The sequence below is a fragment of the Zeus faber genome, assembly GCF_960531495.2.
Source record: "Zeus faber genome assembly, chromosome: 22".
In the NCBI taxonomy this organism is placed as follows: Eukaryota; Metazoa; Chordata; class Actinopteri; order Zeiformes; family Zeidae; genus Zeus; species Zeus faber.
The window spans coordinates 24,784,736-24,802,049 of NC_137209.1; the positions used below are offsets into that span (position 1 = coordinate 24,784,736).

The 17,314-nt window shown below is 45.7% G+C and overlaps 1 protein-coding gene across 1 annotated transcript in view; it reads left to right on the plus strand.

Annotated features, from left to right (window-relative positions):
- Positions 1 to 14,042, plus strand: part of slc12a6 (solute carrier family 12 member 6) — a 42,224-nt gene extending 28,182 nt beyond the window's left edge. Inside the window, exons 18-25 of the mRNA XM_080023389.1 lie at positions 2,553 to 2,721; positions 3,045 to 3,240; positions 4,379 to 4,548; positions 5,213 to 5,344; positions 5,498 to 5,605; positions 10,683 to 10,948; positions 13,030 to 13,163; positions 13,698 to 14,042. Of these exons, the coding sequence (XP_079879515.1) occupies positions 2,553 to 2,721; positions 3,045 to 3,240; positions 4,379 to 4,548; positions 5,213 to 5,344; positions 5,498 to 5,605; positions 10,683 to 10,948; positions 13,030 to 13,163; positions 13,698 to 13,789 (1,267 nt within the window). The 3' untranslated portion in view covers positions 13,790 to 14,042. The remainder of the gene's footprint in view (positions 1 to 2,552; positions 2,722 to 3,044; positions 3,241 to 4,378; positions 4,549 to 5,212; positions 5,345 to 5,497; positions 5,606 to 10,682; positions 10,949 to 13,029; positions 13,164 to 13,697) is intronic.
- The last annotated feature ends 3,272 nt before the right edge of the window (positions 14,043 to 17,314 follow it).

A 17,314-nucleotide genomic window follows, 5' to 3' on the forward strand; every position in this document is an offset into this window, starting at 1 on the left:
CCGAAACACACTTTGTGTCGTCCTCCTAAACACACTTTCTGTAGTCCTTCTGAACACACTTCTTTTGTCCTCCTAAACACACTTCCTGTAGTCCTTCTGAACACACTTCCTGTAGTCCTCCTAAACACACTTCCTGTAGTCCTCCTAAACACACTTTCTGTAGTCCTCCTAAACACACTTCCTGTAGTCCTCCTAAACACACTTCCTGTAGTCCTCCTAAACACACTTCCTATAGTCCTTCTGAACACACTTCCTATAGTCCTCCTAAACACACACTTCTTTTGTCCTCCTAAACACACCCTTCCTTTTGTCCTCCTAAACACACACTTCCTGTTGTCCTCCTAAACACACACTTCCTGTAGTCCTCCTTAACCTACTTCCTGTAGTCCTCCTCTTAAACACGCTTCCTGTTGTCCTCCTAAACACACGCTTCCTGTTGTCCTCCTAAACACACGCTTCCTGTTGTCCTCCCAAACACACACTTCCTGTTGTCCTCCCAAACACACACTTCCTGTAGTTCTCCTTGACCAGGGGTGTCCAAACTTTTTTCACTGAGGGCCACATACAGAAAAGTATACGAGTATACTGGGCCACTCACTAGAGGTGAGGTATATCACCTCACCTATCGTGTATTAAAGTTAGCAAAATCAATCAAATGAAGGTAAATTATGCTTGATAATTGAATATGCTTAGAGAAAAAAACAGCCTACATCACAGCTTTCTATTAATGAGTTTTCATTTATTTTGTTACAAAAATGGTTGTCAGCACATTGTCAAAACAGCAGCCTCAGATTGCTTCTTAGTCAGGATGGTGATCCCCCTTCACAGCCATGTATAAAAGGGAAACGGTAGGGGATGGTAGCTCAGGAGGTAGAGCTGGTGGTCTAGTGATCTAAAGGTTGCTGGTTCAATCCCAGGCTCCTCCTGCTAGCATGCTGTAGTGTCCTTGAGCAAGACACTTAACCCCTAATTGTACGTTTTTGGGCTTGTTAACACATCAACTATCGTTTGTTAGAACATGTTCTCAACTTAAATTGACTGGATTTATTAAGTCATTGGGCTTATTAACACATGAATGCTGTGTAATATATTTTTAACTGATCTATCATGGGAACAGCGTTGCACTCATTGGGAGCAGTGATGCTGCGCTTTGGACTGAAGGATGGCTGGCAGGTCAGGAGTAAGTTTGGTGGTTGAGATGCAAATTGCTCAGTTGGGTTCTCCATCTGCTTTTTTTCAGAGTTTAACAGAGAACATGTTTGCTCATATACGGATGTTGAGCCGAACAGACTCATCGTTCTTTTTGTGTGCCGTCTCATCAGAGACGCATCAAAGCGCCGCTAGAAGTCGGGTCGGGATAGAAGCTGATGTTGATTCTTCAGAGAATTATCACACTGTATTTCCATAAGTTCTAATTGCAGACTCTCTTCCACTTCTTCTGCATCTATCAGGAAGGGAGTCGAGAACAGTTTTGTTTATTTTTCATTGGTAGAAAAATTTTGGAAGCTCTGATTGAATTCTGTCATGAGAGATGTGATCACAGACACATGTGGTACATGTTGTAGTACCAGTTGGTCTGCCTTGTAGACTCTTGTTCAGTGTGTTAAGAAGATAAGATCAACTTAAAAAGCCAGGTCTGCCAACCATCGAGGGTCACTCAGCTCATAAAGAGATCTGTCCTTCTCTTTCAAAAACTGGTCGATTTCTGATCTCAGGGAATAAAACTTAGCCAGGACACATCTGAATGGAAGAGTAGGTCCCCGTATTCAGCATCGACATCAGATAGGAAAGCTTAAGCAGATTAAGCAGCTCCTCCGTAATGCAAAAGTTATCGTAGACTCCCCGCAAAAGCATTAACAGCTGTGTCTGTGGCATCTGTGCATGTGTAGTAGTGTGGCGTGGCGTGTGGTCGGTAAAGATTCTTCTTCTAATTCTTGTCTAATTCTTCTAATCACATGCAATTGTGTAAAAATCAAAAGCACAAGCTTTATCTGACACTTGATGTTTTAAGTTAGCTGACAAGTCTTTGATTCACCGCACAACTGTATTGTGGACATGCTCAGGTTTTTGAATTCTCGTTCTTTGATTGCTCTTGTTTTGTGGAGAAGCTGCCTTGTTCAAGTAGCTCCACCTAGTGTTAAAACTCAGAAGTACAATACAGTCAAGTTCAAGTTTCATGTGTGGGCCATATTCCTTAAATTTTTGGAACTTGCTACTGGCCAATTAAAAATGGACCACGTGCGCCGCAGTTGGCCTGTGGGCCGTGGTCTGGACACCCCTGTCGAAACACACTTCCTGTAGTCCTCCTAAACACACACTTATTGGTCCTCCTAAACACACACTTCTTGTAGTCCTCCTAAACACACTTCCTGTTGTCCTCCTTAATACAAACTTTCTGTAATCCTCCTAAATGCACTTCCTGTTGTCCTCCAAAACACACTTCCTGTTGTCCTCCTTAACAGACACTTCCTGTTGTCCTCCTAAACACAAACTTTCTGTAATCCTCCTAAACACACTTCCTGTTGTCCTCCTAACGCCACTTCCTGTTTCAGGCCCCAGCTGCTGGTCCTCCTGAAGCTGGACGAGGACGCTCACGTCAAGGCTCCTCGCCTCCTGACCTTCGCCAGCCAGCTGAAGGCAGGAAAAGGGTTGACCATCGTCGGCACGGTGATCCCAGGCAACTTCCTGCACAGCTACGGGGAGGCGCTGGCTGCAGAGCAGGTCTGTTGTCTGTCTAAAGACCTTGGAAAGACTTTGGAAATACCTTAGACTTCCACTTTGTAAAGTATTCTAATGACTTTAAACTCTTAAGATTGTTTTAAGTCTTAGAATTTGTCTGGGACCCGGGGCAACCACATTTGGTACATTGGCAACCGTCTTGTGTGGTCTGGTTTCCTTGTTGTCGCCACTGTTTGCTAAATAATAAGGTGGTATGCTGTATGTTTACAACTGAAAATGAGTTATCCTGGAGCATTTATTTACTCTGTCAAAAATGGTAAAACAATTGCAAAAAGTGGCAGCAACACAGAGCCTCCACCCTGCAGACCCTGAAACACCTGATGGAGCAGCAGCGGGTGAAGGGCTTTGTGCAGTGCATCGTGGCCCAGAAGCCTCGGGACGGCATCAGCCACATGATCCAGTCCAGCGGCCTGGGAGGCATGAAGCACAACACGGTGGTGATGGGCTGGCCCCATGCCTGGAGGCAGAGCGAGGACCCCCAGTCCTGGAAGACCTTCATCAGTGAGTCTGTCTGTCTGTCTTGCATGGAAGACCTTCGTCAGTGAGCCTGTCTGTCTGTCTGTCTGTCTTGCATGGAAGACCTTCATCAGTGAGTCTCTCTGTCTGTCTTGTATGGAAGACCTTCATCAGTGAGCCTGTCTGTCTGTCTTGCATGGAAGACCTTCATCAGTGAGCCTGTCTGTCTGTCTGTCTTGCATGGAAGACTTTCATCAGTGAGTCTGTCTGTCTGTCTTGCATGGAAGACCTTCATCAGTGAGTCTGTCTGTCTGTCTTGCTTGGAAGACCTTCATCAGTGAGTCTGTCTGTCTGTCTTGCATGGAAGACATTCATCAGTGAGTTTGTTTGTCTCTCTGTCTTGCATGGAAGTCCTTCATTAGTAAGTCTGTCCGTCTGTCTCATTGATAAAGGTGGATATTATAATAATAATAATAATAATAAGTAAGAGATAACGTCCAGCCAGACGGTGGTTATCTCTTAATAACCCCAACAGGGTGACCAGGTCTGGTATTAGTCTGAAGGAGGTTATTTGGTGATGGTGACTGTCTGGCTGCACATTATCCTGCTTATTATATAGCTACTTAACCGGATGTTGGGTGGAAGTCTTCTATTGTTGTTTCTTTGTAATGTGACAAGATAGCTGGAACATGTAGGAGGTATGATATGAGGGCCTGAAACCAGGAGAAGTGGTTGCCCGTGGTCAGTGCCACGGACAACTGTGGTACTGACCACATCAAAATCCAGTATTCCACAGAGCTGTGAAATAATGACAGTTAACTTTTATCTGTGTTGTGGCTTCACAATGCATTGTCGGATACTGGGATACAGTGTATGCATACGATGATATATCACCAGATGTACATCATCCTGGTACTAAACAGTATTGATGCATATCATGGATTTAGATGGACTAAACCGCTGACATACTAACTTGGTGTACTCAATTTTATAGCAGTAATAATAAAGTGGTATCCCGTTTTGGATGTAGCGTAGCGTTTAAGGAGGACGTTATTGGAAGGACGGTTTTAGGGGGACTTTATGAGGATGTTATTTTTAGGAAGGCCTTATTAGGGGGACATTATTATGAGGACATTAAGAGGACGTTGTGTTGTTGTGACAGTGCCCCCTGTCTGTCCTCCAGACACGGTGCGGGTCACCACAGCAGCCCACCTGGCGCTGCTCGTCCCCAAGAACATCTCGCTGTTCCCCGGGAACAGTGAGCCTTGCGCAGAGGGCTACATCGACGTGTGGTGGATTGTGCACGACGGAGGCATGCTGATGCTGTTGCCCTTCCTGCTGCGGCAGCACAAGGTACCGAGCTTCACCCAGGGGTTATATCTGGGGTAATAATGTGGATAACTTGCAGCCAATGGTTATTGTCTCAGAATAAACCCAGACGGGGTGACCTGGTCTGTATCTCTCTGAAAGAGGTTCTTTAGTGATAACACCATCTGGATACACATTATCCTACTTATAACACACCACTTACTGAATACAATAATACACTGAGAAGGATTTACAACTAGTATAGATCCAGTGTATAGATTTACTGTATACATCTAGTATATAGATCCAGTATATGGATACAGTGTATAGAACCAGTGTATAGATTTGGTGTATAGATCCGGGATTCCGATTCGGTGTATAGTTCCGGTGTATAGATTCAGTTTATAGGTCCGGTATATAAATCAAGTGTATGGACTCAGTGTATGGACTCAGTGTATGGACTCAGTGTATGGACTCAGTGTATAGACTCAGTGTATAGACTCAGTGTATAGACTCAGTGTATAGGTCCAGTGTATAGGTCCAGTGTATAGGTCCAGTGTATAGGTCCAGTGTATTGATCCAGTGTGTAGGCTCAGTGTGTAGGCTCCATGTATTGATCCAGTGTATAGATTCTGTATGTAGGCTCCGTGTGTAGGCTCCGTGTGTAGGCTCAGTGTGTAGGCTCAGTGTGTACCTTCATGCCATTCAGGTGTGGCGTAAATGTGGCATGCGGATCTTCACCGTGGCCCAGATGGAGGACAACTCCATCCAGATGAAGAAGGACCTCGCCACCTTCCTGTACCACCTGCGCATCCAGGCCGACGTGGAGGTGGTGGAGATGGTACGATCAATGGCTCATCAATGGATACTATAGATATATGTTGTATAGATGGATGTTGTGTAGATGGATGTTGTGTAGATGGATGTTGTATAGATTATATAGATGGATGTTGTATAGATGATATCGATGGGTTCTCCTCTCCTCCTCCTGCAGCACGACAGTGACATCAGCGCTTACACCTACGAACGAACCCTGATGATGGAGCAGAGGTCTCAGATGCTGAGACAGATGAGACTCTCCAAGTCTGACCGCGAAAGAGAGGTGAGACAACCAGAGCGGAGAGAGAGACAACAAGGGGTGAGAGAGAGACAACCAGGGGTGAGAGAGAGAGACAACCAGGGGTGAGAGAGAGAGACAACCAGGGGTGAGAGAGAGACAACCGGGGGTGAGAGGGAGACAACCAGAGCAAAGAGAGAGACAACCAGAGCAAAGAGAGAGACAACCAGAGCGGAGAGGGAGACAACTATTGGTGAGAGGGAGACAACCATTGGTGAGAGGGAGACAACCATTGGTGAGAGGGAGACAACCAGAGCGGAGAGAGAGACCACCAGGGGGGAGAGGGAGACAGTGAGCAAAAGGAACTGAAAGAAAGCAAACAAACAAGAATGAAAAAGAAGGAAGTGCACATTCCGTAAACAGGAAGCTGCAGGTTTCAGGTTCCTACACCATGTGGTACCACTCCAGAACCCTGCAACAGGAAGCAGCAGCTGCTGTGTTCCTTCCTGTGTTATCCAACAGGAAGCAGCAGCTGTGTTCCTTCCTGTGTTATCTAACAGGAAGCAGCAGCTGTGTTCCTTCCTTTGTTATCTAACAGGAAGCAGCAGCTGTGTTATGCACTGACTTCCTCTGTATCATTGGTTTCTTTAGCACATTCGCTGGAGTTTGGACGACGTAAGTGTGAGTTTTGCAGTAGAATAGTGACAGTAGATTAGTAGAATAGTGACACTAGATTAGTAGAATAGTGACAGTAGATTAGCGACAGTAGATTAGTAGAATAGCGACAGGAGATTAGTAGATTAGCGACAGGAGATTAGTAGATTAGCAACAGGAGATTAGTAGATTAGCGACAGTAGATTAGTAGATTAGTGACAGTAGATTCTACTAATCTACTGTCGACAGTAAATTAGCGACAGTAGATTAGTAGATTAGTGACAGTAGATTCTACTAATCTACTGTCGACAGTAAATTAGCGACAGTAGATTAGTAGATTAGTGACAGTAGATTAGTAGATTAGCGACAGTAGAAGCGCTCCCTTCACGGCACGCTGTGAAAACATGGATTCCAAGAGGATGTCCCATCTCCAGATGTATCTCACTTTCAATTTTACATTCTTTCTACTCATATTTGTGTGTTTTGTACGAGTTATTTGGACATAATGAATGATTATCTGGATGGGACGCCTCTTTGAAGAGTTCATAACTCCATTACATTTAACTATGATTTTTGGGAGGACTTTTATGTGAGTTAAGAATAATTTTTGGGTCATTTACAGTGGGGCAAAAAGGTATTTAGTCAGCCACCAATTGTGCAAGTTCTCCCACTTAAAAAGATGAGAGAGAGGCCTGTGATTGTCGTCATAGGTACGCTTCGACTATAAGAGACAGAATGGGGGGAAAGAATCCAGGAAATCAAATTGTAGGGTTTTTAATTAATTAATTGGTAAATTCTCCAAACTCCACTATGGCCAAGACCAAAGAGCTGTCAAAGGACACCAGAAACAAAATTGTAGACCTGCACCAGGCTGGGAAGACTGAATCTGCAATAGGTAAGCAGCTTGTTGTGAAGAAATCAACTGTGGGAGCAATTATTAGAAGATGGAAGACTTACAAGACCAATGATAATCTCCCTCGATCTGGGGCTCCACGCAAGATCTCACCCCGTGGGGTCAAAGTGATCACAAGAACCATGAGCAAACATCCCAGAACCACACGGGGGGACCTAGTGAATGACCTGCAGAGAGCTGGGACCAAAGTAACAAAGGCTACCATCAGTAACACACTACGCCGCCAGGGACTCAAATCCTGCAGTGCCAGACGTGTCCCCCTGCTTAAGCCAGTACATGTCCAGGCCCGTCTGAAGATTGCTAGAGAGCATTTGGATGATCCAGAAGAGGATTGGGAGAATGTCATATGGTCAGATGAAACCAAAATATAACTTTTTGGTAAAAACTCATTTTGTCGTGTTTGGAGGAGAAAGAAAGCTGAGTTGCATCCAAAGAACACCATACCTACTGTGAAGCATGGGGGTGGAAACATCATGCTTTGGGGCTGTTTTTCTGCAGAGGGACCAGGACGACTGATCCGTGTAAAGGAAAGAATGAATGGGGCCATGGATCGTGAGATTTTGAGTGAAAACCTCCTTTTTGGGCATTGAAGATGAAACGTGGCTGGGTCTTTCAGCATGACAATGATCCCAAACACACCGCCCGGGCAACGAAGGAGTGGCTTCGTAAGAAGCATTTCAAGGTCCTGGAGTGGCCTAGTCAGTCTCCAGATCTCAACCCCATAGAAAATCTTTGGAGGGAGTTGAAAGTCCGTGTTGCCCAGCGACAGCCCCAAAACATCACTGCTCTAGAGGAGATCTGCATGGAGGAATGGGCCAAAATACCAGCAACAGTGTGTGAAAACCATTTTTACGGAAAACTTTTGACCTCTGTCATTGCAAACAAAGGGTATATAACAAAGTATTGAGATTAACTTTTGTTATTGACCAAATACTTATTTTCCACCATAATTTGCAAATACATTATTTAAAAATCAGACTGTGATTTTCTGAATTTTTTTTTCTCATTTTGTCTCATAGTTGAGGTTTACCTATGATGAAAATAACAGGCCTCTCTCATCTTTTTAAGTGGGAGAACTTGCACAATTGGTGGCTGACTAAATACTTTTTTTCCCCACTGTATGTCCAACAGACTCCATTTGAATGGTTTTGATGTTCTCAAACATTACAATAATCTGATGGCGACTTTAAACTATGGGTTTGTATGTAATGTCATTGTGAAGAACTGGGCCAATTAGAAATTGAAAATATTCTGTCGTGTTTGTTTTGGACTTTTCGCCATCGGCAGATGGGCGGAGTCACCTCCACGAGAGACGTGACGATTTTAACTTTCAAATACTGACAAAAACTGTAAGAGATTTATCCTTTGTGTTAAACTCTGCTCTGCTCGTGTTCAATGTCATTGAAAAAGAAACAAGCGCAAACGTAATTCTTACACTGCACATATACCGATGGCTGTATGACGGGCGGCTTGTACTACCGCTCCCGTCAGACAACCTGACAGCGCCACATGGACGATAGAGCAGGTGCCAAACCCAAAGAGGAGGACGGTTCCTCTGTGACCAAGTTCTGCTGCTCCTGTGTTGCCACCTTGTGTTTGTGTCGCTTGGGCTCTTCGTTAGCATTTAGCTTCTTCGCTGTAGCTTAGCCAGTGACCGTGTGCTGCGTGTAGGTCTATCGCTCCCCCAGGTTCAGGAGTTCTCGAGGAAACTCCCCAAACCCCAGAAAAGCTGACCGAGACAAGACAGGTACCCAGACAGACAGGAGAGTGTTCCATGGAGGAGACCGTTTCACAGCTTTTCCAAACCGTCCGACTGCAGCTTCATCTTGACAAAGCAAAGAAAAAGCAAAATGGCAGCGCTTCCTGTTTCTGTTTGTTTGTTGTCCAGCGCTCGTGGAGCTTCAGTGTGAGCGTCCCTGTTTGTTCCTGACAGCAACACAACATGGAGGCAAACAACTGTCTTTTCAAGTCAACTAAAAGAGTTGTTTTGTTTGAAGGCCCATGGAACTGAGTGACGCAGGGCTATAAGCCTGCTACCCTCCAACACCCTAACCATCCTACCCTACCCTCCTACCACCCTAACCCTCCTACCACCCTACCCTACCCTCCTACCATCCTACCTTGCTACCCTACCCTCTTACTACCATCCTACCACCCTACCATTCTACCACCCTACAATCCTACCCTACCCTCCTGGCAGCCTACCCTCCTACCCTGCCTTCCTACCATCCTACCCTGCTACCCTCCTACCACCCTACCATCTTACCCTGCTATCCTACCATCCTATCACCCTACCCTCCTACCCTACCCTCCTACTACCCTACCCTGCTACCCTACCCTCCTACCCTACCCTCCTACAATCCTACCCTAACCTGCTACTCTACCATCCTTCCCTACCATCCTACCCTCCTACCCTACCATCCTACCCTACCCTCCTACCCTGCTACCCTCTCCTCCTACCCTACCCTCCTACCATCCTACCCTACCCTCCTACCCTACCATCCTGCCCTACCCTGCTACCCTACCATCCTTCCCTCCTACATCCTACCCTCCCACCCTACCCTACTACCATCCTACCCTACCCTACTACCCTGCTACCCTACCCTCCTACAATCCTACCCTACCCTCCTACCCTACCATCCTTCCCTACCATCCTACCCTGCTACCCTACCATCCTACCCTACCCTCCTACCATACTACCCTACCATCCTACCCTACCATCCTGCCCTACCCTCCTACCCTGCTACCCTACCATCCTCCCCTCCCCTCCTATCCTACCCTCCTACCATCCTACCATCCTACCCTACCCTCCTACCCTGCTACCCTACCATCCTACCCTACAATCCTGCCCTACCCTGCTACCCTACCATCCTTCCCTCCCCTCCTACCCTACCCTCCTACCATCCTATCCCACCCTACCATCCTACCCTACCCTGCTACCCTACCCTCCTACCATCCTACCCTACCCTCCTACTACCCTACCCTTCTACTACCCTACCATCCTACCCTACCATCCTACCCTATCCTCCTACCATCCTACCCTACACTTCTACTACCCTACCCTCCTACCATCCTACCCTACCCCCCTACCCTACCCTTCTACCCTACCACCCCACCCTACCCTTCTACCCTACCACCCCACCCTACCCTCCTACCCCCCTACCCTACCCTCCTATCCGACCCTAAGTTTTATTCTGTCAACTGAGGAACAGCTGCAGGCGAGGCTCCTTCCTCTTCTCCCTCTTCCTCCTTCATCTTCTTCCTTCCTCTTCCTCCTTCCTCGCCTTCCTCTTCCTTTCCTTCCTCTTCTTTCCTTCCTCTTCCTTCCTCTTCCTTCCTCCTTCTTCTCCTTGCTCTCCCTCTCCTTCCTCTTCTTCTTGCTCTTCCTCTTCTTCCTCTCCCTCCCTTCCGCTTCCTCTCCTTGATGAAGGAGAGGAAGCAAAGTTGGTTGAGCGACGTCTCGGTTGCTCGGCTTCGATCTCGTACTGTGGAGAAAGAGAAGTGGTTATGTGCCAGGATCTCTCAACATTAAACCGGGCTTCCGTGTGTGACCAGGCCCAACTGGTGAAGGATCGCAACTCCACGCTGCGGTTGACGAGCATCGGCTCGGACGACGACGACGAGCCGGACGGCGGCGAGCGTCCTGCGCCCGGCCTCGCTGCCCGCAACGAGCGAGCGTCGTGTGGGGAGCGTGCGGCGTCCTGCGAGCAGAAGCGCCGCGTCCAGATGACCTGGACCAAGGAGAAGAGCATGCAGTACCGAGCCACCCACTCTGGATGCTCTACGCCAGAGGGCTTCAGAGACATGCTGAGTATCAGACCGTCAGTATATGTGTGTGTGTGTGTACAGTATATATACAGTATGTGTGTGTCTATATATATATATATATATATATATATATGAAGCGTTTTATAAGATGTATGTCTTGTACTACTTATACAACTAGTCATCCTAGTTATTCAACAAGACGTTTAATTACTAGTATGACTAAATGTATCAGGAGTACATCTTGTTTAATAACTAGTATGAGTTTTATAAGTAGTAAGTCCTGTTTAATAACTTGTATGACTAGTTGTATCGCGTGTACGTTATATATATGTGTGTGTGTGTGTGTGTGTGTATATATATATATATATATATATATATATATATATATATATACACACACACACACACACACACACACAGTGGGGCAAAAAAGTATTTAGTCAGCCACCAATTGTGCAAGTTCTCCCACTTAAAAAGATGAGAGAGGCCTGTTATTTTCATCATAGCTACACTTCGACTATGAGAGACAGAATGGGGGGGAAAGAATCCAGGAAATCACATTGTAGGATTTCTAATGAATTAATTGGTAAATTCCTCGGTAAAATAAGTATTTGGTCACCTACAAACAAGCAAGATTTCTGGCTTTCACAGACCTGTAACTTTTTCTTTAAGAGGCTCCTCTGTCCTCCACTCGTTACCTGTATTAATGGCACCTGTTTGAACTGGTTATCAGTATAAAAGACACCTGTCCACAACCTCAAACAGTCACACTCCAAACTCCACTATGGCCAAGACCAAAGAGCTGTCAAAGGACACCAGAAACAAAATTGTAGACGTGCACCAGGCTGGGAAGACTGAATCTGCAATAGGTAAGCAGCTTGTTGTGAAGAAATCAACTGTGGGAGCAATTATTAGAAAATGGAAGACATACAAGACCACTGATAATCTCCCTCGATCTGGGGCTCCACGCAAGATCTCACCCCGTGGGGTCAAAATGATTACAAGAACGGTGAGCAAACATCCCAGAACCACACGGGGGGACCTAGTGAATGACCTGCAGAGAGCTGGGACCAAAGTAACAAAGGCTTCCATCAGTAACACACTACGCCGCCAGGGACTCAAATCCTGCAGTGCCAGACGGGTCCCCCTGCTTACGCCAGTACATGTCTAGGCCCGTCTGAAGTTTGCTAGAGAGCATTTGGATGATCCAGAAGAGGATTGGGAGAATGTCATATGGTCAGATGAAACCAAAATAAAACTTTTTGGTAAAAACTCAACTTGTCGTGTTTGGAGAAAGAAAGCTGAGTTGCATCCAAAGAACACCATACCTACTGTGAAGCATGGGGGTGGAAACATCACGCTTTGGGCCTGTTTTTCTGCAAAGGGACCAGGACGACTGATCCGTGTAAAGGAAAGAATGAATGGGGCCATGTATCGTGAGATTTTGAGTGAAAACCTCCTTCCATCAGCAAGGCATTGAAGATGAAACGTGTCTGGGTCTTTCAGCATGACAATGATCCCAAACACACCGCCCGGGCAACGAAGGAGTGGCTTCGTAGGAAGCATTTCAAGGTCCTGGAGTGGCCTAGCCAGTCTCCAGATCTCAACCCCATAGAAAATCTTTGGAGGAAGTTGAAAGTCCGTGTTGCCCAGCGACAGCCCCAAAACATCACTGCTCTAGAGGAGATCTGCACGGAGGAATGGGCCAAAATACCAGCAACAGTGTGTGAAAACCTTGTGAAGACTTACAGAAAACGTTTGACCTCTGTCATTGCAAACAAAGGGTGTATAACAAAGTATTGAGATGAACCTTTGTTATTGACCAAATACTTATTTTCCACCATAATTTGCAAATAAATTCTTTAAAAATCAGACAATGTGATTTTCTGCATTTGTTTTTTTCTCATTTTGTCTCATAGTTGAGGTTTACATATGATGAAAATAACAGGCCTCTCTCATCTTTTTAAGTGGAAGAACTTGCACAATTGGTGGCTGACTAAATACTTTTTTGCTCCAGTGTGTGTGTGTGTGTGTGTGTGTGTGTGTGTGTGTGTGTGTGTGTGTGTGTGTGTGTGTGTGTGTGTGTGTGTGTGTGTGTGTGTGAATCCCAGCTGACTGTCCACTTCCTGTTCAGAGATCACTCCAACGTCAGGCGCATGCACACAGCCGTCAAGCTGAACGAGGTGATCGTCAACAAATCCCACGACGCTCGTCTGGTGCTGCTCAACATGCCAGGTCCTCCACGCAACACGGACGGCGACGAGAATTGTATCCTTCATTAGGAAGTTAACTCCTCTTTATCAGGAAGTTAACTCCTCTTTATCAGGAAGTTAACTCCTCTTCATCAGGAAGTTAACTCCTCTTCATCAGGAAGTTAACTCCTCTTCATCAGGAAGTTAACTCCTTTTCGTCATGAAGTAAACTCCTCTTCGTTGGGAAGTAAACTCTTTCTACTCTTGGATCTAGATTTGACTTTTTTTGCTCATTAGCATCAACCCAGACCCATCATTCTGTGTCACAATTCATAAATGTAATTCTGGTCAAATAAATACAAATACACAAACAAATATCCCTCCATCCAATAATAATATGTGACTCATTGTGCTGCTTCCCGTTGAATCTCGTGGAATACTATTAAATTACATATAATGAGAGTGAACTGTGCCGCAAAAAACCTGGAAGCAGGACTTCAGGAGTCATCAGGTGGTGCTGATCAGATGGTGCTGATCAGATGGTGCCGATCAGATGGTGTTGATCAGGTGGTGCTGATCAGATGGTGTTGGTTCTTGACCCGCTGCTCAGACATGGAGTTCCTGGAAGTTCTGACGGAGGGACTGGAGCGGGTCCTGCTGGTCCGGGGTGGAGGCAGCGAGGTCATCACCATCTACTCCTGATCCACTGCACCAGTCCGGGGTGGAGGTGGGCGGGACCCCTGAGACCCTGGGGACGGGCCCTCGGCACAGACTGCCCTGCCCCCTCCATCACCAACATGATTCCTTCAACACGGTGTGTGTGTGTGTGTGTGTGTGTGTGTGTGTGTGTGTGTGTGTGTGTGTGTGTGTGTGTGTGTGTGTGTGTGTGACTGTGTGTGTGTGTGTGTGTGTGTGTGTGTGTGACTGTGTGTGTGTGTGTGTGACTGACTGTGTGTGTGTGACTGTTTGTGTGTGACTGTTTGTGTGTGACTGTTTGTGTGTGACTGTTTGTGTGTGACTGTTTGTGTGTGTGTGTGTGTGTGTACGCTTCGGCGGGGGGGGTGGGGGGCAAACGGATACAAGATGGAATTTTAATTTGTACTTTTCTACAATATTTTTAATTTTTACCCCAAATTCTCCCGCTGGACCGAACCAGAGCCCCCGTGGGACCGCCCTTGGGTCCGTGGGCCGTACGTTGAACGTTCCAGGGCAGAGCGACTCAGGGTTCCACAGAATGTATTTTGGAAGCAGCCATTTTGTTCCACGCTGTGACCAGCATCTTCTCTTCAAAGGTTCAGCTGTGCTTGTTCGTCAGGTTCACAGGAAGCAGAGAAATGGAAAGGGCTCCTCAACACGGGTCCGGGGACCCCCAGGGGGACCTTCCAGTGGGTCCTCAACACGGGTCCGGGGACCCCCTGGGGGACATTCCAGGGGCTCCCCAACACGGGTCCGGGGACCCCCTGGGGAACCTTCCTCACTACTTGAACTGTTATTTGATCCAGTGACGTTTGGATCCTAGTTTGACTAAATCACATCTGATCACATCGATTGATCGCAGAGACTGAATGTGATCAAACTGAGGCTCCAGGACCCTGAGAGGGTCCCTGAGGACCCTGAGACGGTCGTTTGATGAAGGGTTTTGGAATAGAACTGGATCCAAAGTGTCTGAAGATCTGGCAGCTTTTAGGGAGAGGAAACAGCAAAATTACTTTCACTTTGAGTAAATTGCCAAATCCACGAGGAAGTAAGTACTTTAGTAGCAGTACTTTACCAGTAGTACTTTACTACACACATAGTAGTAGTACTTTAGTAGGCGTACTTTACTACACACGTACACGTATTCACTTCTGAGGGAAAGAGTATTTAATTTGTCTCATGTGATGCAGAGCTCCACACACTGGTTGCCCAGTTGCCCTGATCAACCAGGTTTGGTCCATCGTCGGCCATCTTGTCCGGTCTGGTTGTCGACCTCTGTCTGTTTACAACTAATTCAGCAACCATTGTGTGAGTTGTAGCAATCGGGTTGATGCGTGGGTGCCGCGGTAACCAGCGACCTTACAAATTAGAAATTTCCATTGAATTGTGCAAATGTGACTTTTTTTGTTCAGCTGCTGATTCCTGCCTCCGTTGGTGATTTACTTCAAGCTTTCATCTTCTTTGTGTTTTATTTTGCTTGTATATAAAGAAAAATCCTGAGTTTTATCATTTTTATGGACATTAATATAAGAATAAGGACGGGAGGCTGTTTGGGGTCAATAAACCACTTTTCAAGGAAAGAAATGTTTTGTTTTCCTTCACTCAATCTGATTTCCTGTTTCCTTTTTGCTGCTTCCGGTTTCCTGCTTCCTCAGGCAGAACAAGTAAAACCAAAAACTGTAGAAGTTTGTGACTTGAAAGAAGAAAAGTGTTTTAAGACGGTATAAAAGTCACTGCCATTCAGACGCTTAATTTGACGAGGCTTCACAGCGTTTTGGAAACAGCTTTGATGCTCCTCCATGCTTCATGTTCCTGACTCGTTTACTTTGTTTTAATTCAGTTCCAATCAACACGAGTGTGACGCGGATCTTGAACGCACTGCAGAGGGGGCGGAGCTTACCGCGGAGGGGGCTGGATCGTTGCGGAGGAGGAGGAGGAGGAGTTGACCTTTAACCTCTGGAGGCCGGAGGGAGGGTCCCCCGCCCTCCTACAGCAGCAAGCTTGCGGGTTCCGACCTGAGCGGCAGGTTGCGTGTGGATGTTTGATTCACCTGCTGACTGTGCACCTCCATACTCGACCCGCCCCTCGCTCCTTGAGGCGGAGGCCCACAGCACCCGGCCCACGGTCCGGCTGCGGTGCCTTGCCCAAGGGCATCAGCAGGCGGTGACCCGGACTAACTTTTTAGCCTTTGGAAGCCACAGTTTGGAAACCAACTCCCGCTTGGTAGAGCCGGTGTCTTGCTCAGGGGCCTTGGCAGTGCTGTGTACCTGGCGTGAGCCTGGCGTGCTGGTCTTTCACCCTCAACGTCCTTGTGACGATGGGAACCACGACAAACCTGCGACGAGGCGTCAAACCCTCAACCTTCTATAACAGGCTCCTCCTGCTCGCATGCTGTAGTGTCCTTGAGCAAGACACTTAACCCCTAATTGCTCCTGATGGCTGCGTCCGTCGGTGTTTGAACAATTGTAAGTGGCTTTGGATAAAAGCGTCTGATCAATGACTTAATGTAATGTAAATGTAACATCACATGATGGGTTCACATTCTGTTGCAGTACCAGTCTTGTCCAGCAGGAGGCGCCATGTGGACTGTATAGAATGTTGTTTGGCAAAACTGCTTCTGAATGGTTCAGAGTTTATTATTAATAATAATGATAGTAATTATCATAATAATGATGGTAATAATTATAATAACAATAATTATGATCATATGATGATGATAATAATAATAAACATTATGACAATAATGATGGTAATAATTAATTGATGATAATAATGGTAATAATAACGATAATAATAGAAATAATGGCGGTAATAATAATATTAATAATACTTAAATACTTCGGGTCCTCGTAGTGCAAGTGTCCCAGACCGCGACCCGATAAATCTCCTTGGAGGAGTCCGTGAACGTACAAAGCTAAAATGGCAGCTTTAGTTCAAAACTGCCGACTTCCTTTGGCTTTGGGTCATGGCAGCAACGTAATGCTTTGTCAGGCTGGGGATGATACTCAAGTGCCGAACGGGGTGAGTTTTGTGGTAAAAAAAGTGAATCGGGTTGATGTTTTGACATTTGAAAGAGGGTGGGGGCAGCCATTGTGCTACGCCCAGGCACAAGCCATAGAATACCGATGGGGGTATAATAATGATGATAATAATAATGATAATCATACTAGCAATATTAATAATAATGATACTAACGATACTAATAATAATAATAATGATACTAACGATACTAATAATAATGATAATGATACTAACGATACTAATAATAATGATAATGATTCTAACGATACTAATAAGAATAATGATAATAACGATACTAATAATGAAGATAATGATTCTTATGATACTAATAATAAGGAAAATAAAAATGATAATGATACTTACGATACTAATAATAATAAATTATGATAAAGAAGATAATGACTGATAATGATAACAATGATGATGACGAAGCTAATGATACTAACAATAATGATGATAATGATAACGATAATGATAATTATAATGAGAATAATAATGCTGAAAATGGCA